The 25,760-nt window shown below is 47.5% G+C and overlaps 1 protein-coding gene across 4 annotated transcripts in view; it reads left to right on the top strand.

Moving 5' to 3' along the window:
- CLSTN1 (calsyntenin 1) overlaps window positions 1–25,760 on the top strand; it is a 105,306-nt gene that overhangs the window by 37,993 nt on the left and 41,553 nt on the right. For 2 of the 4 annotated variants that reach the window (XM_077249643.1, XM_077249641.1), the window contains exons 3-9: window positions 7,222–7,251; window positions 11,661–11,856; window positions 13,572–13,780; window positions 14,565–14,714; window positions 14,866–15,051; window positions 15,513–15,761; window positions 24,651–24,772. In XM_077249643.1, coding sequence (XP_077105758.1) covers window positions 7,222–7,251; window positions 11,661–11,856; window positions 13,572–13,780; window positions 14,565–14,714; window positions 14,866–15,051; window positions 15,513–15,761; window positions 24,651–24,772 — 1,142 coding nt within the window. The remainder of the gene's footprint in view (window positions 1–7,221; window positions 7,252–11,660; window positions 11,857–13,571; window positions 13,781–14,564; window positions 14,715–14,865; window positions 15,052–15,512; window positions 15,762–24,650; window positions 24,773–25,760) is intronic. The other 2 variants (XM_077249644.1, XM_077249642.1) reach the window with 1 other exon arrangement.

The following is a 25,760-nucleotide window of genomic DNA, read 5'->3' as shown; positions in this document are numbered from 1 at the left end:
AGGGCCGCGCTTAGCAACCCGATGTTTACCCTGGTTACCAGTGTAAAATGTAAAAAAAACAAACAGTACATACTTACATTCGCATCCCCCGCCGTCTGCTTCCCACACTGACTGAGCGCCGCAAAGTGAAAGTGAAAGCACAGCACAGCGGTGACGTCACCGCTGTGCCCTGCTACTGCCGGCGCTCAGTCAGTCAGTCAGTGCAGGAAGCGGACGCCGGGGGATGCGAATGTAAGTATGTACTGTTTGTTTTTTTTACATTTTACGCTGGTAACCAGGGTAAACATCGGTTTACTAAGCGCGGCCCTGCGCTTAGCAACCCGATGTTTACCCTGGTTACCCGGGGACCTCGGCATCGTTGGTCGCTGGAGAGCGGTCTGTGTGACAGCTCTCCAGCGATCAAACAGCGACGCTGCAGCGATCGGCATCGTTGTCGCTATCGCTGCAGCGTCGTTTCGTGTGAAGGTACCTTTAATCATGACATGATTAACATAACATGTCATGGTTAAGGGAGCTTAGTCTCCAGAAACGCGTTGAGATTCACACCCAAATGGTTTGTGCTGAAGTTTATATCCTCTATGTTACAAGTTTGTGAATAAAGAAACCTTTTTTTCACGGATTCGGTGAAGCTGGACATTTTCTTCTTTTGGATTCTACACGCCTGGACACAGGGGGTCCGTGCTCCTGAAGCTCAGCTTATGCATCACGGGTGAGCTGGTTTATATTTCTTCTCCTCATTGTTCATCAGAGACCAATGTTCCCCAAAATGTAAGCTTCTTTTGTGTATGTACAGTTGCTCAGAATATTAGTTTGGCGCGAGGCCTGAATCTGCTGTGTGTGCCTCACCCTGCACAGATCCAATATTACAGGAGAAGGCAATTTTACAGATCCCTGTACCGGCTGCAGCAATCCCCGTGCATGTCTGGAAGCACAGCATGGAGTCGTTCTCCTAAACCTCTACCTGTAAGCTATGTTCACATTTGCATTTTTGTTGCTTTCTTGTGCAAATTTTAAGCTGCGTTTTGGAGTACCAGCAAAAGCTTATGAGATTTCAGAAATCTCACGCGCACACACACTGTTTTTTTGCCCTGACTGAATTGGAAAACTGCTGCTTTTTTTTTTTTTTAAAGCTGCTGCATGTCACTTTCTGCGTTTTTTTCACCCATATGAAACAATGGGTAAGTGCAAAAATGCAGCAAAACAAACGCAGGTGTCAGTTTTTGCATAGTTTTTGGTGCAAAAACTTTAGATACATCATGATTTGGGGGGGGGCACTACAATTTATCAACATGCAAGAGACAGCAAAAACTCAGGAGAACCTGCATTTTATTGTTCTCTCAATCCATCAGAACACCCTCGCTTGGCCAAATAATTAACCCACAAGATACATACCTTCCAATGATCTGTCACGTCCAACGAGGTAATCCATCTGAAGGGGTTAATTATTTTACAGCCATGAGCTGCGCTAAAGCACTCGCTCGTGGTTGTAATCCCCGGGTAATGAAAGGAAATCTGAGTGATCTGTACTTACATTGAGTCGCGGTGAGGCGCCCTCTGGTGGATGTTCTCATGAACTGGAGCCTTGGAAAAGTTCCCACGCTCGAGTTCATATGAGTTCATCCACCAGAGGGCGCCTCACCGCGACTCAATGTAAGTACAGATCACACAGATTTCCTTTCATTACCCGGGGATTACAACCACGAGCGAGTGCTTTAGCGCAGCTCATGGCTGTAAAATAATTAACCCCTTCAGATGGATTACCTCGTTGGACGTGACAGATCATTGGAAGGTATGTATCTTGTGGGTTAATTATTTTGCCAAGCGAGGGTGTTCTGATGGATTGAGAGAACAATAAAATACTAAAACAACCTGTGTGTTTATTTCATTAAAATAATTTTTAATAATGTCTGTGTGTGTTTTTTAACCCTTTCTTACAATTGGATTAATAATGGATAGGTGTCATAATTGACGCCTCTCCATTATTAATCTGGCTTAATGTCACCTTACAATAGCAAGGTGGCATTAACCCTTCATTACCCCACATCCCACCGCTACACGGGAGTGGGAAGAGAGTGGCCAAGTGCCAGAATAGGCGCATCTTCCAGATGTGCCTTTTCTGGGGTGGCTGGGGGCAGATGTTTTTAGCCACGGGGGGGGGGGGGGGGGGGGGGGGTGCAATAACCATGGACCCTCTCCTGGCTATTAATATCTGCCCTCAGTCACTGGCTTTACCACTCTGGCGGAGAAAATTGCGCGGGAGCCCACGCCAATTTTTTACGCCATTTAACCCTTTATTTGAGCAGCTACAGCGGCCAAATTTTGCACATACACACTACTAACATTAGTAGCGTGGAATATGCAAAAAAAAGGGGGATATGAGATGGTTTACTGTATGTAAACCATGTCTCATATCCTGTCGGGTTTGTGAAGGAGAAATGAGAAGCCGGCAATTGAATTACCGGCTTTTCTATAGAACACCGCTGCGTATTTCTCGCAATGCACACGCATGGTCCGTGTGTAATTCGATTTATTCTCGCCCCCATAGACTTTCATTGGCGAGTCTCGGCCGAGATACGCTGACAATCGCAGCATGCTGCGAGTTCCCTCGGATCCGAAATACGGTGGAGAAAATATCGGATGATGGGAGCTGGACCATAGATTAACATTGGGCCGAGTGCTATGCGATTTTTTTATCGCATAGCACTCGTCCGTATTACGGTCTAGTGTGACCCCGGCCTTAGAATCCAACTTCTCTGGGTCAGTTCTGATAGCTTGATCCCTCTGTTGCAGTCCTCTCCTCATTGTTCCATTACTATATAACCGCTCTCTTTAGCCTCCATTTAGTGGATAATTGGGGCTTAAGGGTTAATAATTAGAAGGCGAGGAGTGCAGGCATTAGAGGCGAGTATGTACTTGTCTTATTAAGGTTTATGTCTCGGAGGAACTGTTAAGACCCCCCCACCCCCGTGTCTGGCTTTTATTTACTCGGCTAATAATTGCCGTTCATCCCACATATTATCATCCTCACAATGAGGTCACTGCTCTGGCTCTACCCCCCTGATCAGAGCTGTTCTCTTGATAGCGCTGATGCATGTGCCCACCGGCCTCCTTCCTTTTCTGGGGGTCTCCTGGGAGCAAATAAAACCCACCAGCCGATTGTGCCTTCTCCGTACAAGGCCCGGTCTCAGAGTTGCGCTTGTTAGTAGGAAGCCTTGTCTTTCACACCAATTTCCCTGTGCCACAATGGATGGAGATCTCTGTGCGTGATCTAGAACATCTGGTCGGGAAGCTCATGTAAAGCCCATCAGATGTACCCAGCGAGACCCTGCCCAGCGGGGGCATGTGTGGATGGCGTCATTATATTCATATACCCATAGACAGGCTTTATTTGTGCACATTCACCTTTTTTTGTGCACGTAATTGACACGATGGAGTAAAGTGACCATTGCTGCTTAACTACTGCCTCATCAGGCCCCTTTAAATGTGGCGTCATAATATCTCTCTTGCTGCAAGTTCCCGTGGTCTTTGTGGACCTTCCATAGACCTCGGAGGAGATGGTCATGCAAGAGTCGTTTCCGTCTGAGCGCTCCTGTAAGCCCGGCTGTCACTTCTAATAATGTTTTCTCAGGCTGGCGTTGCCCGCAGACATTAATTGCTCAAGACAGCAATTTATTTATTTTTTAATAGCAGACAGCTGCCAAATGCGGTTAACTGCTCATACGTGGAGCTCGAGGTGACCGGCGGTGAAACCTCTCTGTCCTCTATACCAGGAGGCCATGATGTATTAGGAAGGCGGTAAACATTTCAGCTCTATCCGTCCTCAGAATAAAGCCGGAGAGGCTGCAGGGAATCCTGGGTGTATGCGGTGGGTCCCATTAACCTCGTCGCTACGTGTCTAGTCCTGTACAACCGGCTGCTGCTCAGATGAAACAAACACTTGATCAAACAGAAGGCTCGGCTGAGTTTCTATGCCCGTATAGACGACTATTATGTGTATAACACCTGGTAGCCCTGTGCTCATGATTGTGGATGGTAGATTGGGCCAGGGAGAAAAAAAAATGGCTGCTGACTGACATCCTCTTATTTCACTAGTTCATGTTCTGCTCAGCACCAGGAGAATCCATTTAAGGGAACCTGTCTTAAATTCATGCTGCTAGAAGCACTGGCACCATGGATCGGAGTCTGTACATGTACTGGGAAGCCCCCCATGGACTATAGGGAAAGATATGACTAGTCGGGTGACTGACAGGTCTCTAGCTATATACACACATGGGAAAGACCTGTCAATCAACTCTCAGGTAGAGGGAAGCTGGGGGAAGCGCTTTGGACTAGTTGGGTCCCTCCCAATAGTCCGCAGCCGGCTTTTCAAAGTATGTTCTCTCTGAAGCATCGGAGAGTAAAATATACATTGTGCATCCAGACTCTGATTCCCGGTGACTTTGGTTCAGGCCAATTGCACCTTGTTTGCTGCCTAAAGATTAGTGTTAATGGCCATTCGCCTCCCGCACCATTTGCACTGGCCTCTATAAAAGACCCTTAGGGTCACACTGCGGATTTTGCTGCGGATCCGCAGCGGTTTTGACGCTGCGGATTTGCAGCTGTTTTCCATGCGGTGTACAGTACCATGTAAACCTATGGAAAACAAAATCCTCAGTGCACATGCTGCGGAAAAAAATGCGCGGAAACGCTGCGATGTTTTTATTCCTCAGCATGTCAATTCTTTGTGCGGATTCCGCTGCGGTTTACACCTGCTCCTCAATAGGAATCTGCAGGTGTAAAACCGTAGGTGGAATCCACACAAAACCAGCGGTAATTCTGCAGTAAATCCGCAGGTAATCCGCAGTGCGGTTTACCTGCAGATTTACAAAAACAGGTGCGGAAAAATCCGCAGAGATCCCACCTACATGTGCACATACCCTAAATCAGTATTGATTGACTTGGAATATTGTCACATGCCATCATTGCAGCTTTAAAGTTCCTGTACCCATTAGCCTAATGCATGTAGAAAAGCCGCGGAGACACCATCACGTGTTTCTCAACGCAAGCAATGAATAGCCAGGTCTTTCACCGGGAAGGAACAACCACGGGAAGGGCAGCATCCAATAAAGGAAAACCACCTATGCCAAAACATGGTATTCATCCATATGTTTTGATCTCCCCGAAGTCATTCACCCTTATGTTTATAGTCCTTTCACTAGGCACTGCTCCTAGTAGCCAATTTCCTACTCCACACTGATGAGGGGCAAATACCCCGAAACAGCTGTCTGTGGATGGATACCATGTTTTGGCATAGGTGGTTTTCCTTTATTGGATGCTGCCCTTCCCGTGGTTGTTCCTTCCTGGTGAAAGACCTGGCTATTCATTGCTTGCGTTGAGAAACACGTGATGGTGTCTCTGCGGCTTTTCTACATGCATTTGCATATTTCCCTTAAGGGATGGGGGCAGTGTTCTGGATCACTGCGTTGAGAAACACGTGATGGTGTCTCTGTGGTGTTGGATGTTTTGATCTCCCCGAGGTCATTCATCCTTATGTTTATACCCATTAGCCTAATGTCGGCTGAACCCACTGATATAGAAGATATTCGAATGTGTCCCCTATAGATGATGTTTGGGGACAGGAGCGTATGGTATGTCCCATTTCAGACTGCTGATCCTTTTTGTTCTCGGCGAGATTAGCCACCACCAGAGGAGTCTCTCATCGAGAAGAAAAGAGTGCTCGGCAGAACGAGCGCCCTCTGGGGAGGAAGAGATGGTGGTCATACTATTTGGCCAACTGCTATCTAAAGTATAGTGAGGACTTAAAGGGGTTTCCCTTTTTTTAAAAAAAAAACCAAACAAGTAAACTAACTGTGCTTGATTTGCTTTCCATAGGTCTCGGTGCGGGACCCAGGGAGGGTAAGTCAAGCACAGTTGTGGTTTTCTTTGGTTAAAATAAATCAGGGGTTACTTGGCAGAGCAGTGTTAAAATTGGTGGTCAGCACTTTGCTCCTTTCATATCGACTCACAATCAAGCTGCCACATAATGAACCTAGTTGATTGCCAATGCAAGGCCCTGCTCACTAACATGATAGCAAGAAGCGCCGAGTCATCTGTTGCCCCCTGAAACATTTAATTTGTTCTGTAGAACTGGATGTTAATTGGACAAAGGCTGCTCCTCTGTTCACAGGTACACGTGAACGATCCTTCACCACAGCCTATGGAAAGGAGGAAAAGGAGACACAACCACAATGTCCGCATAGGTCTCTGTGTGAAGCCAATGTTTTAAACTGGTCTATGTGAAGCCAATGCGCTGCCTGTCACAGAATGTTCTATACTGGTCTATGTGATGCCAACGTTGCCTGTCACATAATGTTCTATACTGGTCTATGTGAAGCCAATGTTGCCTGTCACAGAATGTTCTATACTGGTCTATGTGAATCCAATGTTCTATGCTGGTCTATACTGGTCTATGTGAAGCCAATGCGCTATCTGTCACAGAATGTTCTGTACTGGTCTATACTGGTTGAAGTGATGCTGAACTCTGACCTGATGTCAATGAAATATGTCGCCCTTTGCTTTTCTTATTGAGTTTGTGGTCAAGTTGCTTTTTATTGTATTTATTATAACAATAATTGCTTTTCATTTTCATTTTTTGTTTCATTTCTAAAGTACACTTGTCACCACTAGTCTTCTGCAAACTACATGTATGAGCCCCCTGAAATGTTAGAATGAGGGGATTGAGTCCTGTCCGCCCGCCGTGGGGCGCTCCCTGAAGACATATAGATATATGTAATTATTATACATCTACCAGAACTTAATGTTGTGGGTGTGTGATGTGCAGCTGGGGATTTGGAGCTCTGTTTCAGAATCTGAGCCCATTTCCTGTCACCTAGAACATGGATTGTCCTTTCAGCCCAGTCTCCTCCAATGTCAGTGGGCACTTCTGGACTCCCATAAAACTTTTCGGAACTGTTTGGCGTTGGCCATCAAGTGGCTTTCCAGGTGACGGGGGCACTTTAACCCTTTCTGCCATGGCATGTGATGCTTCCTCCCACTCTGAATGGCAGGAACGTTACTTTGCGGAGCACGTTGTGTACATGAGCTGTTGTGTTACTTGTTCTTCTTCAGCCTTTGTTTAGCAGCAGAGGACACGGCAGGTATACTGGCTGCTAATTGTGTGTGTTTCTCTGACCGTCCCTTCTCTCCCCATTACTGACACAGGTTTATCTTTTTTCCCTTTAGAGAGTTTTGAGGTGACAGTCACCAAAGAAGGTGATAACGGGTTCTTTCTATCCTCTTATGACTTATTAACCCACTAACTTTTTGGTTCTGAAAATGGGGAATCAGCACTTGACTCCTTCAGGGCCATTCAATTTCGCAATGTGGCTATTGCTGTTGAGTACTGGCTCTGAAGGGGTTAAACAGAAGATACTCTGATCCCTTTTTATGATCTTCTGTTTTTTATTGTTTCTCTTATGTGTTACTTTTTTGTTAAGTTTATATTTTGATATCAAAATGAATTGCTATGTAACCCCCATTGGTTAGAAATATCGAGCCGTCAGACATCCATTTCAGGAAAGGAAAATGGAAAATTCTGGAAGTGTAGTGAGTTTGTCTTTTATCCGGTCATTAGTACGATATCTGCACTACACTTGTACCAGGACCCCACAGTGATCAAGCCCTTTATTTCTGTCTCTTCTGTGCCCCATCAGGAGCACACAGAGCCCATCCCCCATATCCACATCTATATTATACAGTATCAGGACCATGCGGAGCCCATCTCCCGTATCCACATCTATATTATACAGTATCAGGACCACACGGAGCCCATCCCCCATATCCACATCTATATTATACAGTATCAGGACCATGCGGAGCCCATCCCCCGTATCCACATCCATATTATACAGTATCAGGACCACACGGAGCCCATCCCCCGTATCCACATCTATATTATACAGTATCAGGAGCACACGGAGCCCATCCCTCATATCCACATCCATATTGTACAGTATCAGGACCACACGGAGCCCATCCCCTGTATCCACATCTATATTATACAGTATCAGGACCACACGGAGCCCATCCCCCGTATCCACATCTATATTATACAGTATCAGGACCACATGGAGCCCATCCCCCATATCCACATCTATATTATACAGTATCAGGACCATGCGGAGCCCATCCCCCGTATCCACATCCATATTATACAGTATCAGGACCACACGGAGCCCATCCCCCATATCCACATCTATATTATACAGTATCAGGACCACGCGGAGCCCATCCCCCGTATCCACATCCATATTATACAGTATCAGGACCACACGGAGCCCATCCCCCATATCCACATCTATATTATACAGTATCAGGAGCACACGGAGCCCATCCCTCATATCCACATCCATATTGTACAGTATCAGGAGCACACAGAGCCCATCCCCCATATCCACATCTATATTATACAGTATCAGGACCATGCGGAGCCCATCCCCCTTATCCACATCTATATTATACAGTATCAGGACCACACGGAGCCCATCCCCCGTATCCACATCTATATTATACAGTATCAGGACCACACAGAGCCCATCCCCCATATCCACATCTATATTATACAGTATCAGGACCACGCGGAGCCCATCCCCCGTATCCACATCTATATTATACAGTATCAGGACCACACGGAGCCCATCCCCCGTATCCACATCTATATTATACAGTATGAGGACCACGCGGAGCCCATCCCCCATATCCACTTCCATATTATACAGTATCAGGACCACGCGGAGCACATCCCCCGTATCCACATCCATACTATACAGTATCAGGACCACGCGGAGCACATCCCCCATATCCACATCCATATTATACAGTATCAGGACCACGCGGAGCCCATCCCACATATCCACTTCCATATTATACAGTATCAGGACCACACGGAGCCCATCCCCCATATCCACATCCATATTATATAGTATGAGGACCACACAGAGCCCATCCCCCATATCCACATCCATATTATATAGTATGAGGACCACACAGAGCCCATCCCCCATATCCACATCCATATTATACAGTATCAGGACCACACGGAGCCCATCCCCCGTATCCACATCCATATTATACAGTATGAGGACCACACGGAGCCCATCCCCCGTATCTACATCCATATTATACAGTATCAGGACCACGTGGAGCCCATCCCCCCCCGTATCCACATCTATATTATACAGTATGAGGACCACACGGAGCCCATCCCCCGTATCCACATCCATATTATATAGTATGAGGACCACACAGAGCCCATCCCCCGTATCCACATCCATATTATACAGTATCAGGACCACACAGAGCCCATCCCCCATATCCACATCCATATTATACAGTATCAGGACCACACAGAGCCCATCCCCCATATCCACATCCATATTATACAGTATCAGGACCACACAGAGCCCATCCCCCATATCCACATCCATATTATACAGTATCAGGACCACACGGAGCCCATCCCCCCGTATCCACATCTATATTATACAGTATGAGGACCACACGGAGCCCATCCCCCGTATCCACATCCATATTATACAGTATCAGGACCACACAGAGCCCATCCCCCATATCCACATCCATATTATACAGTATCAGGACCACACGGAGCCCATCCCCCCGTATCCACATCTATATTATACAGTATGAGGACCACACGGAGCCCATCCCCCATATCCACATCCATATTATATAGTATGAGGACCACACGGAGCCCATCCCCCGTATCCACATCCATATTATATAGTATGAGGACCACACGGAGCCCATCCCCCCCGTATCCACATCCATATTATACAGTATCAGGACCACGTGGAGCCCATCCCCCCCGTATCCACATCTATATTATACAGTATGAGGACCACACGGAGCCCATCCCCCATACCCACATCTATATTATACAGTATCAGGAGCACACGGAGCCCATCCCCCGTATCCAAACGGTACCAGTATCAGGACCACACAGAGCCCATGCCACGTATCCATACGGTACCAGTATTAGGGTCACACGGAGCCCATCCCCCGTATCCACATCCATACGGTACCAGGATCAGGACCGCACGGAGCCCATCCCCCATATCCATACGGTACCAGTATCAGGACCACATGGAGCCCATCCCCCGTATCCATACGGTACCAGTATCAGGACCACACGGAGCCCATCCCCCGTATCCATACGGTACCAGTATCAGGACCACACGGAGCCCATCCCCCGTATCCATACGGTACCAGTATCAGGACCACACGGAGCCCATCCCCCGTATCCATACGGTACCAGTATCAGGACCACACGGAGCCCATCCCCCGTATCCATACGGTACCAGTATCAGGACCACACGGAGCCCATCCCCCGTATCCATACGGTACCAGTATCAGGACCACACGGAGCCCATCCCCCGTATCCATACGGTACCAGTATCAGGACCACACGGAGCCCATCCCCGTATCCATACGGTACCAGTATCAGGACCACACGGAGCCCATCCAGTATAATGTCCCTGCACAGCCGTATTCACTGCTCTGGGCAATCATCGCCTCCTGTATACTGGGAGCTTATACTGGAAGATGTGGGATGGGAAGGAGCAGCTCCAGGGTCTTATCACATATCACCACTCACTTCAGCTGAACAGGGTTACAAGACTTGCTGTTCTATGCTGAGACTTGTAGTACCACCACAGCCTGCTCTCGATGGCGCACACAGCACAGAGGCCTCACGTAGCCACCTGTTATTAAACATTTGCATGAACCTGACGATGAGACCGGAGACGAGGAGTCTGCGATCTGCGTAGAACCCAGTGATACACGTCCTGTATAGGCAGCAGGTTATAAACCGTCTATTCCTCAGCCGGCCTCTTGAAATGGATGTCTGAGCTACGGATATTTCTGTTTTCTCCCATGAGTTATTTTGCATTTGATTCCCTAATTTTAGCCAGGTTCATTGCACAGGAAGACTTCATCTTATGACTTGCTGTCTTATATTTTTTTTTTATCCGGGCCCATGAAACCAATTTTCTTGGTGATAGACTTGCCATGAATCAGTGGAGCTGAAGCTTCCTCATCTCTCCCCCAGCTCTGCTTTATAACCGTCTGCCCAATTGCCTGGCAGAGCCCTAGCCCCCCGGCGTGCGCCCACCAGCCGCCTCGGCTGCATGCCGTTTATTTTATTTTCTGTTTGTTTGTTTTTCTTCTTTTTTAGTGTAAATCTCAAGTACTCCTGTGAAATGCCTGTCTACATACGTCTCTCTTTTATTTTTTCTCTCTTTGTATTCCTGCATGAATGGATGCCAGATACTGAACTTGCTTGAAAGGCAGGCACCTGCTTCTGTTAACAACAGTACGGACTTCACCCCATCTATTAAAGCACAGTGCTTCTGCCTTGTCCACAGACCCTCACACCCCCTGGCTGCCAAATTGTCATATTTTATTTCTTCTTTTTGGTTATGTCTCTATATCCTGTGTTGATATTTCTCCCCCACATAGTGCACGATGTTAAGCCTTTTTCTGCTCTGTTGCCCAATTTTTAGGGGATCACAGCAGCGGAAGGGTTAAGTGTGAGCTAGTTTCAGCTTCTAATTTTTTATTTTTCCCCATCCCTGTCTTTTTATATTTGCTTGTGGTGTTTCCAGGAGAGATCTGCGGCTTTAAGATCCACGACCAGGATGTGCCATTCGAGGCCATGGTGGTGGATAAATCCACTGGCGAGGGTGTGATTCGCTCCACCAAGAAGCTGGACTGCGAATTGCAGAAGGACTACACCTTCACCATCCAAGCCTACGACTGCGGCAAAGGACCAGACGGCTCGAACGCAAAAAAATCACACAAGTAAGAAGGAAAAACAAAAATAAATAGAAAAATCAAGAGACGATCAAGTATTTTTGTGCTTCTAAGATTTCCAGGTTTCTAAAAAGTTTCTGTTTTTAAAGCTACCAGTTGGAAGCCATACGTGCCGCTGGGATCCGGCCTCCTCTGTTCCAGGGCTGCCACCACAATGATCTCGATCAGACCAGACGTCATGATGTCCTGACCCTGCCAGGGGCTTCATTAGTCCGGTCCTTGGTAGTCAAGATCTCATCATGTTCGGTCACAAAGTTAGCTTCCCCTGGTAGCTTTATTTAAAAAAAAAAAAAAAAAAAGAAAATCCCTTTACGAATTTGCGGCATCCCCTGATGTCTTCTGTCAGGGCGTCTCCTTCCACCGGAACCTTTTGTAATGCTATGCTAACTTTTCTGCAGCCAAAAAAAATGCAGTTTTTGCAGCGTTTTTTTAGCTGCATTTTTGGTGCGAATTACATGAGTGCTTTCCCTACTGTACATGTTTAATTAAGTTAGTTTTAGTCACTAAAGTTGCAGCAAAATCTGCCTTGAGCGGTGTTTTTGAAGCATGTTTTCATTTTCTCTTCGCTTTCTATGAATGACAAAATGCTGCAGAAACGCTGAAAGAATTACCGTAATGCTGCAGAGTTAAAAAACACAGTTCTCAAATTCAGTCTAGAAAAAAAATCCGTGTGAAATCTCAGCTTCTGCTGGTACTGTAAAATGCAGCTTCGTATTTATCTTATCTATAGAGAGAGATAGCGTTTCTGCAGCATTTTTTCATTCATAGAAATATACATTTATGAACATACTGAATCAGCCAGCGTGACCATATGATGATGGACCATTCAGCTGGCTGCCTCCTGCAAGCCTAGAAGGTGTCCCCCCTATGGTGGTCCCCATCGCTGCAGTGACTATTGGGGCAGTAGTCTGACATTACCCGCAGATATTTCTCTTTCCATCCGTGGAAGGGTCATCACCACGGCCCCATGACTGTAAAGTAAAGTGGCCATGCATAATTAATGGAGGACGTGATGCTGATATTTCTGCAGCTGTTATAAAACCTGTTTTGTGTCATTAATGTTTAAAAGGTCGTTTTGTGAATCATGTAAAGTGATTTCTGCACATAATTGGCTACGCGGCTCTGCTCACTTCACGTCTTGTCTGTCTGTGCTCTGCCTCACGGACACGTCTGTTCATTGAATAACAGGCACCTTTAAGTGCCAACAAAGCCCCAAAAATGCATATAGTTCTTATGTAGCACCCCAGTAGTCGCTCCTTAGATTTTAGTGATGTATTCTTGCGCCATCTGAAGTGATGAAGACCTGACGAGCGATCACCATGGGCGTATGGTCCCTACAAATTCTGATGTTCCATTTGTGGTACTGGCGTTTTCATAGTTATTGGATGCCCGCTGTGCCCCTTCAGGAATCGGTGCCAGGTGTTCCCGTTACCTTGGCACCCCCTATAGTAACACAGGCACCGGCGTGCAGTGTGGCATTATTTTGTCCCTTCTGCTTGTGCAGATCTTTTGCGGTGGTTTACGTGTCGCATTGCTCTACTTATAAAAGATTATTAATATTTTCAGTGCCTGGTTGTACAAATCAGCAGCAAGATTTTTTTTTTTGTCAGAGGGAACCAGCGGGACCCGTTCATCAGAGGCTCTTTTCCAGTAATTAGGCGTCCTGCTGATCTCATGGCAATAATGTTATTACCTCTCTGCAGGGCAACCGTGCACATCCAAGTGAATGACGTGAATGAGTACGCACCGGTGTTTAAGGAGAAGTCCTACAAGGCCACCGTCATCGAGGGGAAGAAGTACGACAATATCCTGAAGGTGGAGGCTGTGGATGCCGACTGCTCCCCTCAGTTCAGCCAGATCTGCAGCTATGACATTGTCACTCCTGATGTTCCCTTCACTGTTGATAAAGACGGTAAGCGCCCGATCACAAGCTCCAGTTGTCACTTTCTGCCAGGTCTTCTTGTCCTTTCTCTGCCGTAAGTAGCATCTAATGGACCCTTCTGATAATTGGGAACGTGCTCCCAGAAACACTCGTTTCTTGATAATCTGCAAGTGTACACAGGCTGCCGGTCCCCGATGAATGAGCAAAACGCTCTGGTGAAATATACTGCATCATTCTCGGCAGCACATCGTCCTGTGTAAACAGTACGTACTGCTGAGAACAATGTTATTGTGTGTGCATAGAACAGTCGTATCAACGATCGTTCTGTGCACACAGAGGAACGGTCGGCCTGTGCATACAGGTAAATGATCTCTTTCACGTAGACTATCAGCGGTCACTTAATGGCCACGTTTCAGACAGCCAGTGTAAACACATCCTTCAGGACCGTGTGTGGAATTTGGACAGAATCAGGGAGTTGCGAGCCACCGGCCATTATCTTCTGGGATAGGGTCCGCGGACACCCACATATTGTCACAACTCCCGTACAATGTGCCAGTCGGAAACCTTGATGCAGATTTTTATGTTTAGCGAGTTTGTATTGAATTTGTCAGAAAAGTTTGATAATAATCTGACAAACAAAATAGATTAGCGAGTAACCAAAAAACAAGGAGCACGGCGACAAATGTAATGCAGGGATATAAAAAGATGCCTGAAACGAGGTGACTCCAAAACCAATCAACTCGTCGTCAGGCAAAAGCCTTCAGTCTACGGAGAAGGATAAGACTTTTATTTTCCCTTGGTTTGATGTCCTCAGGTTACATCAAGAACACAGAGAAGCTGAATTATGGAAAAGAACGTCAGTATAAGCTCACAGTCACCGCCTACGACTGCGGGAAGAAGCGGGCGAGCGAGGACATCCTGGTCAAGATCAACATTAAACCAACATGTAAAGCAAGTTTGCAAGGTGGGTGATTTCCTGGAAGGCATGGCTTGTACTTGTGGTTCTTCTTATCTTTGCACAGTCTGAGAAATGAGAACATTGCTGCACCGACATACTGCAAAATTGGAGGACATGAGGGTCGGTACTGTTAGCAGTTTCTGTGGTTCTGTTGCAGGTTGGAGTAAGAGGATAGAGTACGAGCCCGGCACTGGGTCCCTGGCGCTGTTCCCTGGGATGCACCTGGAGACATGCGATGAGCCCATCACATCCATTCAGGCCACAGTACAACTGGAAACCAGTCACATCGGCAAGGGGTGCGACCGAGATACCTATTCGGAGAAGTCTATTCACAGGCTATGCGGTAAGAGCCAGAAGCCATTGTGTTATGATTTTAGGGTCATTTTATGAAATTCCGGAGTGGGGGGACCGAGACCTCACACGTGTAGGGCGTCTACAAACAGGGTTCAGATGGCTGTAGTAACGATCGCCCCAGTCCCATCTGCAAATTGAGCATGTGGCTGGGTCTGTGCTCTCAAACGCATCGCAGATAGTGCAGGAGCTGCCATTACATGCGCTCTTCTGATCCATAAAACCTGCATGCTCACATGTACCAGCAGATGCCCCGGATGAGATGTGATTGTGGCGTTATCAAACCCTCCCCCCAGTATTCCCATTAGTTCAGGGCATCGGTCGATTTTTAGTGAAGAGTAACTTGCATATTTTTTTTTTTCTAGTTTAGGTCCCCATGAAAATTATCACATTTAATACAGTTTAGATGTGACAATATTAATTGCCATTTACTAATTATTATTTTTATTCTAGGTGCTTCATCCAGCACCGCCGAGCTGCTGCCTTCTCCCAGTAACGCTGCCAACTGGACTGTGGGGCTGTCCACCGACAACGGCCATGACAGTGACCAGATGTTTGAGTTCAATGGCACACAAGCCATCAAGGTTCCGGATGGGATTGTTACTGCCGACCTGAAGGAGCCATTTGTCATATCCGTGTGGATGAGGCACGGACCAGGAGGACGCGACAAGGAGACGATCCTGTGTAATTCTGACAAGACAGGTACTGGATCCCCCCGTCTACGATGTCTGGATCAGGGACGTGGCTCTGCATTAGGTGCAGATCTCAGGAACATATGCAAAAAATCTCTATTTACATATATCAAAAGAATCTATATTTGCAGTCTCTGCCATCTGTAGCAGTCTGAGCCTTGTAGTTCCACAACCACTGATAATCTAGAGCTCGGTATGCCTCCGACCAGGTGGGAAGCTTAGGCAGACGTAGAGGATAGTGCCGGCACCCTGGCTGCTTGCGGTAACCTCATATTGTAGTGATGTATCCCGGCTCCGGCTTATTGATGTGCCATATAGCAGGGATTGATTTCTGTTTCCATGACGAGTTGCGAGCCTCAGAGGCCTGGATACTGCAATGCAGCAATTATCTTGGTGACATTATATCTGCCAGCAAGCCGCCTTATTGACGCGTTCTTATGTTTGCAAAACGACCCCCTGAATTACACCCATGTACATAGACCTAGTGCATGACAAAATGCTGCTGCTTTCACTAATATAATTGCTGTGATTCCTGCGTCACCGATTTTTGTACAGTTTGCTGTATTGCTGGTTTGTCTTGTGCACCGTGTAGCAGCGTACATGGTCCGTGGGCGGATGGAAAGCTGCTCGTGCTTATTATCTGCAGTGCCGGGGAGAGGAGCAGAAGGTTGGCTATGGCTTCACTTCTGCGTCCACCTGAGCTGCTGCACAGAGGAGGCATTGATCTGACGGCACATTAATGGAGGAGCACAGAGCCCTGTTGTCTGTGGGAAGCGAAATGTGACCCCATGCGATCCCTGCCCTCCATTAATAGACTTTTAATTTATTTATTTTTTTTACTAAAAATAAGTAAACCGAGCTCTGCTTGTGTCTCTCGGGAAAACGGATGCATGAGACTCAATCCTAGGAAAGTAGTTTTTCTCCTTCGCCTCATTGGGGGACACAGACCGTGGGTGTATGCTGCTGCTACTAGGAGGCTGACACTAAGTGATACAAAGAAAGTTCGCTCCTCCCCTGCAGTATACACCCTCCTGCTGGCTCTCAGCTAACCAGTTCTTGCTTAGTGTCTTAAGGAGGCACTTGGGTCTGTTTTCAGACCCCAACATTTTTTTTTTTTTATTTTCTGTAAATTTTTATTTTTTAATTAACGGAGTGAAGGGGGCAACGGATTCCTTTCTAGGGTCCGCTCTCCCCCGAACCATCAACAGGCAAGCACGGCGAGTATACCTCCCCGTACCTTTCCTGCGACGACTGGGGCACGCCTAATCTACGCTAGGGCGACGGTTCCTATATGGTCCCGATCTCCCCCTGTAAGATGGCGAGCACATAGAAGTATACCTCTTATGTGCATCTCCCGGGCTCCTCCGCAATTAAGCCCTCACTTGTTGGCGTCATGTAGTCCCCACAGTAGCCGTAAGCCCCATGCGGCAGGCAGATATGAAGATGGCAGAGGCTCTCCATCCCCCAGCCAAGGGAGGATCGATTGAGCTTATTCCCTCGCAATAGAGGCTGCATCTCTGCTCGGTGGTGGTGAGTAGTTTCCTTCCTCACGCTGCCTGCGTGGAAGGTGCGGTCCTGGTCCCTGGCAGGCTCCATAAATTTAGTCCCCGGCTTTTTCAGCCAGACTAGGCCGCAGTTGATGTCCCCGCCAACCGCCGGAGCTTTCAGTTGCGATGGTGCCTTCACGGTCCCAATCTCCCCACACCAGCAGCAGGCGACCACATGCAGTGTCTCCTCCATGTATCCTCTCCTGGAGCCAGGCCTAATGCCGGACAACTGTCCCTGTCCACCCGGGGGCTGAACTCCGTGGATGTACAGAGGCCCCTCTCTATGGCGTCCGAGCAGCCCCCACTGTCCCACCACTGTGAAAGCGGATGGCAAAAGGAGGCTGACGGTTCCTCTCCACCTCCCAAACAAAAGGGATGATGGATTGAGGTTTAGCCCTCTATCCCTGCACTGTCCACGCTGCAATACCCGACATCCATGGCGGCTCCATGCCGGGACGCGCACCGATGGTGAGTGGATCCTGCCAGCGATGGGCTTCTGCAGCGGGATATTCACAGGCAGTCTCAGGCTTCCCTGTGGTCCACCTCCCTGAGGTAACGCTCCAGGTGGCTGCAAAAATTTAGCCCCCGGCTTCGGCCGATGTGTAGGCCGCACCCCAGAAGCGCACTGTGGCGCCCTAAGGCGGCTCTGCCCGTTTTCCTGGTGCTTTTCGACTGGCATGGAAGCGCTCAATTTTCTCGGCTACTGCAACGCCCCTCACTTCTACGCTGGCGCCGGCTGCAGAAATTTAGGCCCCGGCTTGGGCCTATTCATGGAAGTCTCGAGGCTCCGCCCACGTCATGCCTGTGGCTCCGCCCCCAAATTGGCGCTTCTCGCTCTCTGCGAGTTTTTATCTAAAGGCGCATGACCAGTATTCCCTGGTCTTAAAGGCACGTGACCAGTATTCCTGGTCTTAAAGGCACGTGACCAGTATTCCTGGTCTTAAAGGCACATGACCAGTATTCCCTGGTCTTAAAGGAACACGACCAGTATTCCCTGGTCTTAAAGGCACATGACCAGTATTCCCTGGTCTTAAAGGAACACGACCAGTATTCCATGGTCTTAAAGGCACATGACCAGTATTCCCTGGTCTTAAAGGCACATGACCAGTATTCCCTGGTCTTAAAGGCACATGACCAGTATTCCCTGGTCTTAAAGGCACATGACCAATCCAAAGCCGGTCATAAATGAGGAGCCCTCTGCCGCTGATCCCAGTTTATCCCAGTGTAACTAGTTCCCTCAGTGGACTTCGTCACTGCCGCAACCCATGGTTTTTCTGACCAAGAAATTGAATCCCTCCGTGATCCCTCTGTGGCTCGGAGTGCTCGCAGGACCGATATACATGGTCCCTCTCCTATATGGGATCCGTCGGCTAGCAGGGGCCGCGAGTATTCTAGAAACGTACAGGCATCTACAAAACGGAAGTTTTCATTTCAGGATCTCTCTCCAAGGATTTGGTGACAACAAGACTCTGAACACGGATCGGATATTGCCTTGGACCTGGACTTGCCAGAGCTTCAGTAAAGGATGACTCGCTTATTTATATCATCATCCAATCTCTGTACATTGACAAGGGCTCCGGTCCTGCTCTAGACTACACAGTGTCCCTCATAAGGAGACTAAACTTCCTGTTAGAGCATTTGTCATCCAGTCCAGATATGCGATTCACTGGACAGAAGCCTGGTCTGATTTTTAAGGGCGACGGGCCCTTTAAAGGGCACCGATCTCCCCACACAATCAACAGACGGGCACACGGAGTGTCACCTCCAGGTATCCTCTTCTGCATCCAGGCCTAATGCCAGACAACCTGTCCTGTCCACCCGGAGACCTGAACTCTGTGGATGAACAGAGGCACCCTTTTCGGGCGTCTGAGCACCCCCCTCTGCATCACCACTATTTAACAGAAGATGCAAGAAGGCGGATGATCCCTCTCCACTTCCCTGTTAGAGGATGGTGGATCGAGGGTTCCTAATTTTTAACTTTGCAATGACCTGCTGGATGCAGCCGCCCATTCTGCCACTTGGCAGATTAACCGGGTACAATCTCCTGTGGTTTACCCACCAGTATCCCTGCCCGATGTGTCATCAATTAAAAATGCCACTGTCTGTCAAATAGCAAATCTGATTTGTTCCGTTTTGCGGCTTCGGGTCCAGCCCTCTACCCTCCCTAGCCGCCGCATGGATTGCTAGAGCAACGGTCTCCTGGCTGGAGACCTTAACTACTTTGATTCACACCAGTAACCCTTTCCTGAAGACAGTAAAGCTGGTCAATCAAATCTTTTGAGCGGGAGACTAACAAAGGATCGTACGTTCCTACAGCCCTGACCAGCAGTGAAAGGGTTGTCCAGGACAGTCTAGATCTAAGGGATCTTGGTTCCAAAAAGGGGAACGAGAAGTAGGACCGATCGCGGACCTCAAACGTCTAACAACCTTTCACAAGGTTCTTCTTCTTCGAATAGAGTTCCTCCGCTCAGCCATTACTTCCAACAGAAAAAGGTGCAGTTTCTGGCATCCATCAACATTCGGGATGCTTACCCTCTTCAAAACTTCCTTCGCTTTTCCATTCGTGAACAGCATTTAAGTCACGACCTTGTCCTTCGGCCTTGCTACCGCACCCAGAGTGTTCGCAAGGGTCATGGTGGCTGTCATGTTCCTCTTGCACCCTAGAGGCGTGGTCGTCCCGCCCTGTTTGGCCGACTGTCTACCTGCCCTTCCAGGACTACGCTAAGTCGTCTATATCACTTGCGATAACCTCTCACCTGGGCTGGTGGCTAAACTTAGACAACTTCTCATTTCCAGCCCAGCAGATATCCTTTTTGAGGATGATCCGGTACTCTTCCAGAAGGGTGGTAATTCTTCCTCCAGACAAGGTCATGGTCCTTCAACAGGGAGCTCGCGCACTTGATCACTCATCCCCTCATTTCATTCAATTTGCTGGGAGGGTTCTGAGGAAAAATGGAGACGACAATGGAAGCAATTTCCTTCGCTTCGCTCGTTTTCAGCAAGTCAAACAGACTTTCAGACGATAGTCTCTGAGCTTCTTCATCCAGGGCTTTTCTCCCGGTTCAGTGGTTACTAGTAACTACCAATGCCAATCCTCTTCTCCCGGTCATTGCTCTGGAGACCCGAACGGTAGTCCTACAGTAGGTCCACTGCCTTCTGGCGGGTCAACCCATCTGAATTCAATTTGACAATGCCACGGCTGTGCCATATGTCAATCATCTAGCAGGTACCCACGTTCAGGCCCCATGGCCGAGGTACCTCACATTCTCTGATGGCCCGAGATCTATCACTCGGTGATCTCGGCAGTACATATCCCAGGAGTATAACTCTGGGCGGCGAACATATTCAGCCGTCAGGGTTTCGCCTCAAATGAGTGGGAACTTCACCCGGAAGTCTTCCATCAGACCTGCCTTCACTGGAGCTCTCCAGTTGTAGTTCGGATGGCGTCCAGACTGATCGCCTGTGTACTCAAGTTCGTGGTTCGGCCTCGATATCCAAGAGCCATTGCACTGCATGCTCTGGTTCTTCCGTGGTACCAGTTTCCATAACTCCCCTTCCACTACTTCCGAAAGTTTATCAGAAGCAGAAAGGGCCCCAGTGATCCTCAGAAATCCGCACTGACCACATCAGTTTTTTTGCTTGCGGAGCTGGTAGCTTTCCGCCTTTCTGCAACAAAACTGCAAGTAGGGACTTCTCGCAGGAAGTTTTCACACGTAGTTCTTCCCTATCTTCCCTATCGCATACCGTTAGATCATTGGGACCTTAATGGTCCTAGGAGTATTACAGTAGACTCCTTTTTCGATCCGGACAGACCTTACTATTAGGGAAGGTCGCCCCTTTTTTCTCTGCGATATCCTCATCCTGACGAGCCTTCGGTGCTAACGGGTCCTTTCGGACTTTTTTCCCTTATTTCCTTCAAGGCAAGGTTGTCCTCAGTCCATCCCCGTCCCTTGTTACCAAGGTGGTATTGTATTACCACCGTTATGAGGGCATAGTCCTTCCCTCATCTCTTTCGGCACCAATCCACAAAATGGAATGAGTTCCCCATATTCCGGACGAAGCGAGTGCTCTGTGTAGGTACGTCTCGAGGACGGCGTCCTTCCGAAGGTTAGACACTGTACCTTGGGCTTCCTGATGGTAAGAGGAAGGCTTCCTGACGTTTACAGGAAGGGTTTAGCCGTCTTCATCGGCCATTTAGCCTGGTGTATTCCTTTCACCATCCAGGAGTCCTTTCGTGTTAGATGTCAGCCTATCTCCCTGTCTATCATGGGTTCTAGGCACCAGGTGTCGACAAGACACGCCTGCAAGCTTGCGGATTCGTCCAGTCCCCATGCATTCTTGAAGCATTATAATTCCCAGACTTCCACAGATGTGAGTCTGGGCAGGCAGACTCTGCAGGCCGCGGTGGCGCACTTGTAAGTAGCGGTTACACAGGGCCTGATCTGATGTTGTCCCCACCCAGGGACTGCTTTGGTACGTCCCACGGTCTGTGTCCCCCAATGAGGCGAAGGAGAAAGAGGGATTTTTTTGTACTCACCGTAAAATCCTTTTCTCCGAGCCAATCATTGGGGGACACAGCTCCCACCCTGGTATTGGCTTATGCTTGTTTTTATAATCTGATATGCTATACTCTCATATATAATATGACATGCAGCTAATATGTTGTTACTGATCTCCTACTGCTTTTTGCACCGAACTGGTTAGCTGAGAGCCAGCAGGAGGGTGTATACTGCAGGGGAGGAGCTAACTTTCTTTGTATCACTTAGTGTCCTCCTAGTGGCAAGCAGCATAACACCCACGGTCTGTGTCCCCCAATGATTGGCTCGGAGAAAAGGATTTTACGGTGAGTACACAAAAATCCCTCTTTTTGTTTTGCCAAGGATTCAGAATAAATTCCTTCTATCTCCTGAAAAGTGATTGACAGGCGGCTAATGAGGCAAATAACTTTTATCAAGGAGCCGACAATATATATTTTTTTCTTCCAACGACTTAATAATTCCATAATAATACCAATCTGATCCTGAATTCTCCAATGTTTCATGTTCCACGACTGCATTCATCGATTTGCAGGTAGATACAGTGGGGCAAAAAAGTATTTAGTCATTCAGCAATATTGCAAGTTCCACCACTTAAAAAGATGAGAGGCGTCTGTAATTTACATCATAGGTAGACCTCAACTATGGGAGACAAAGTGAGAAATAAAAATCCAGAAAATCACATTGTCTGTTTTTTTATCATTTTATTTGCATATTATGGTGGAAAATAAGTATTTGGTCAGAAACAAACAATCAAGATTTCTGGCTCTCACAGACCTGTAACTTCTTCTTTAAGAGTCTCCTCTTTCCTCCACTCATTACCTGTAGTAATGGCACCTGTTTAAACTTGTTATCAGTATAAAAAGACACCTGTGCACACCCTCAAACAGTCTGACTCCAAACTCCACTATGGTGAAGACCAAAGAGCTGTCAAAGGACACCAGAAACAAAATGGTAGCCCTGCACCAGGCTGGGAAGACTGAATCTGCAATAGCCAACCAGCTTGGAGTGAAGAAATCAACAGTGGGAGCAATAATTAGAAAATGGAAGACATTCAAGACCACTGATAATCTCCCTCGATCTGGGGCTCCACGCAAAATCCCACCCCGTGGGGTCAGAATGATCACAAGAACGGTGAGCAAAAATCCCAGAACCATGCGGGGGGATCTAGTGAATGAACTGCAGAGAGCTGGGACCAATGTAACAAGGCCTACCATAAGTAACACACTACGCCACCATGGACTCAGATCCTGCAGTGCCAGACGTGTCCCACTGCTTAAGCCAGTACATGTCCGGGCCCGTCTGAAGTTTGCTAGAGAGCATTTGGATGATCCAGAGGAGTTTTGGGAGAATGTCCTATGGTCTGATGAAACCAAACTGGAACTGTTTGGTAGAAACACAACTTGTCGTGTTTGGAGGAAAAAGAATACTGAGTTGCATCCATCAAACACCATACCTACTGTAAAGCATGGTGGTGGAAACATCATGCTTTGGGGCTGTTTCTCTGCAAAGGGGCCAGGACGACTGATCCGGGTACATGAAAGAATGAATGGGGCCATGTATCGTGAGATTTTGAGTGCAAACCTCCTTCCATCAGCAAGGGCATTGAAGTTGAAACGTGGCTGGGTCTTTCAACATGACAATGATCCAAAGCACACCGCCAGGGCAACGAAGGAGTGGCTTCGTAAGAAGCATTTCAAGGTCCTGGAGTGGCCTAGCCAGTCTCCAGATCTCAACCCTATAGAAAACCTTTGGAGGGAGTTGAAAGTCCGTGTTGCCAAGCGAAAAGCCAAAAACATCACTGCTCTAGAGGAGATCTGCATGGAGGAATGGGCCAACATACCAACAACAGTGTGTGGCAACCTTGTGAAGACTTACAGAAAACGTTTGACCTCTGTCATTGCCAACAAAGGATATATTACAAAGTATTGAGATGAAATTTTGTTTCTGACCAAATACTTATTTTCCACCATAATATGCAAATAAAATGATAAAAAAACAGACAATGTGATTTTCTGGATTTTTATTTCTCAGTTTGTCTCCCATAGTTGAGGTCTACCTATGATGTAAATTACAGACGCCTCTCATCTTTTTAAGTGGTGGAACTTGCACTATTGCTGACTGACTAAATACTTTTTTGCCCCACTGTATTTAGTGCACAAGGAGTCGCTGTAAAACTGCTGCAAAATGGGGTTTATTGATAAAAGGGGAAATTAGTGTTTCCTATGTCAGGTTATTTAGGGCCTTTTCACATGGGCTCATGATGAGTATTCACTGGAGCGCTCCTTCCCGATCATCACCCCTGTAAACGTACCCAGAGATGAGCCACAAACAAGTCGTCATTTGCCAGCAGATTGCATCTTTCATGTAGACAGAAAAGTCACTAATTGTCAGCAGCACATCCCATCGTGTCAGCAGCACATCCCATTGTGTCAGCAGGGAACATGCTGTTGACAGTAACGCAGGCTGTGCGGGGGCCGGCGATCGTAGTTGACCATACACTGTACACACATATACGATGCTCGCCATGTTCTGATTGACATCCGGTAACGCTCGCTTCTCGCTCGTTCTGCTTATCCGTAGAATTAGAAACGTGACTAATCACCATTTTGGATGTTGGATGGGGGGAGCAAATTTTTTTTAATTTCATTTATAAGATCCCTTCATGGTTTTTTTTAATAAAAAATAATTGTGAATGAACCTGTCCTGACAGTGACGCTCTCAGCTGATGTGCAGTATGGTCTTACAGGATTTGGGACCGGTCACGGACTCGCTCCTCGCTGTTCACTGATCATTTGTCTTCTGCTTCCTGCCTAGATATGAATCGACACCATTACTCTCTCTACGTTCACAACTGCAAGCTGGGATTCCTGTTCCGACAAGAACCCACCGAGGAGAAATCGTACAAACCCGCAGAGTTTCACTGGAAGTTAAACCAGGTACGGGGCTTTGTTATGTCTTGTTCTGCACCGCGCAGATCCTCTGCACAGATGGGAGCGATGTGGATGCCGCCACGTGTGCGAGGTGTGTAATGTGCGGCCCGAGGACACATTCACTAGTCTAGATGCACATGATGCAATGTATTATTGGATCACTCCAAGACGAATCCCTGGAGATGATGTTAATAGCTAAAATGACTTCTATTAGCTGAGGGGGGATCTGCCGGACAGCCGGAAACGTCTAATTTGTGAAGGAAGAAAAGCAGGAACTACGCCGTCATCCGATCGCTACTGCAACTCATAGACGCAATTCCTGCATGAATTCTGTGTGTCTAGTTTTCTTCTCTAAATTTGTCATTTTCTGAAATTTTAAGACCGAAGAAAGAAAACTAACTACAAATCCGATCTCTTTCCAGACTTAGCGTTGCGGATCTCTCCTCAGTTGTCGCTGCTTCTGGAGCAGATTGCGGTGGGCAGCGCGGGTCGCTTGTTACTGCGCAGCAAACATGATTTCCTATAAACACTTATAGCCTCACTGTGACATTGCAGAGCGCAGCTCCGAGGGGAAATGCCAGGAATTTAGTGTCAGCTCAAGAGGCTCTTTGTCAATATTTAGAGGGGCTGCGGACCCCTGCAGAGCTACTCAATCACCGCTGACACCTGTGTGCAGTGCAAACTCTCCCACAGCCAGGGTACAATTAGGAGATTGCATTCACTGCTAAACTGAAGCGTTACGTAACCAAAAAGGCAGGATTCTCAGGTTACCTAAAGTTAAAGGAAATTCTCAGCTCCAATTAGTGGGTAACGACATAAAAGAACAATTTGCATGCTTGCTGGGGGACACAGCTATAGGAGGTGAAGTCTTTCTTGCCCCCCTGTTCGCGCTGACTGTACAGAATGGCAGCAGTACATTGCGTATCTCTGCCTGCTTCTGATATTTTCACTACTGAAGCCCTTCGATGCTGGTGGTTATACTATCCGCCCCGGG

The sequence above is a fragment of the Ranitomeya variabilis genome, chromosome 4, assembly GCF_051348905.1.
Source record: "Ranitomeya variabilis isolate aRanVar5 chromosome 4, aRanVar5.hap1, whole genome shotgun sequence".
Lineage (NCBI taxonomy): Eukaryota > Metazoa > Chordata > Amphibia > Anura > Dendrobatidae > Ranitomeya > Ranitomeya variabilis.
The sequence above is the reverse complement of the archived record's forward strand: the minus strand, read 5'-3'. Positions and strand labels throughout refer to the sequence as shown.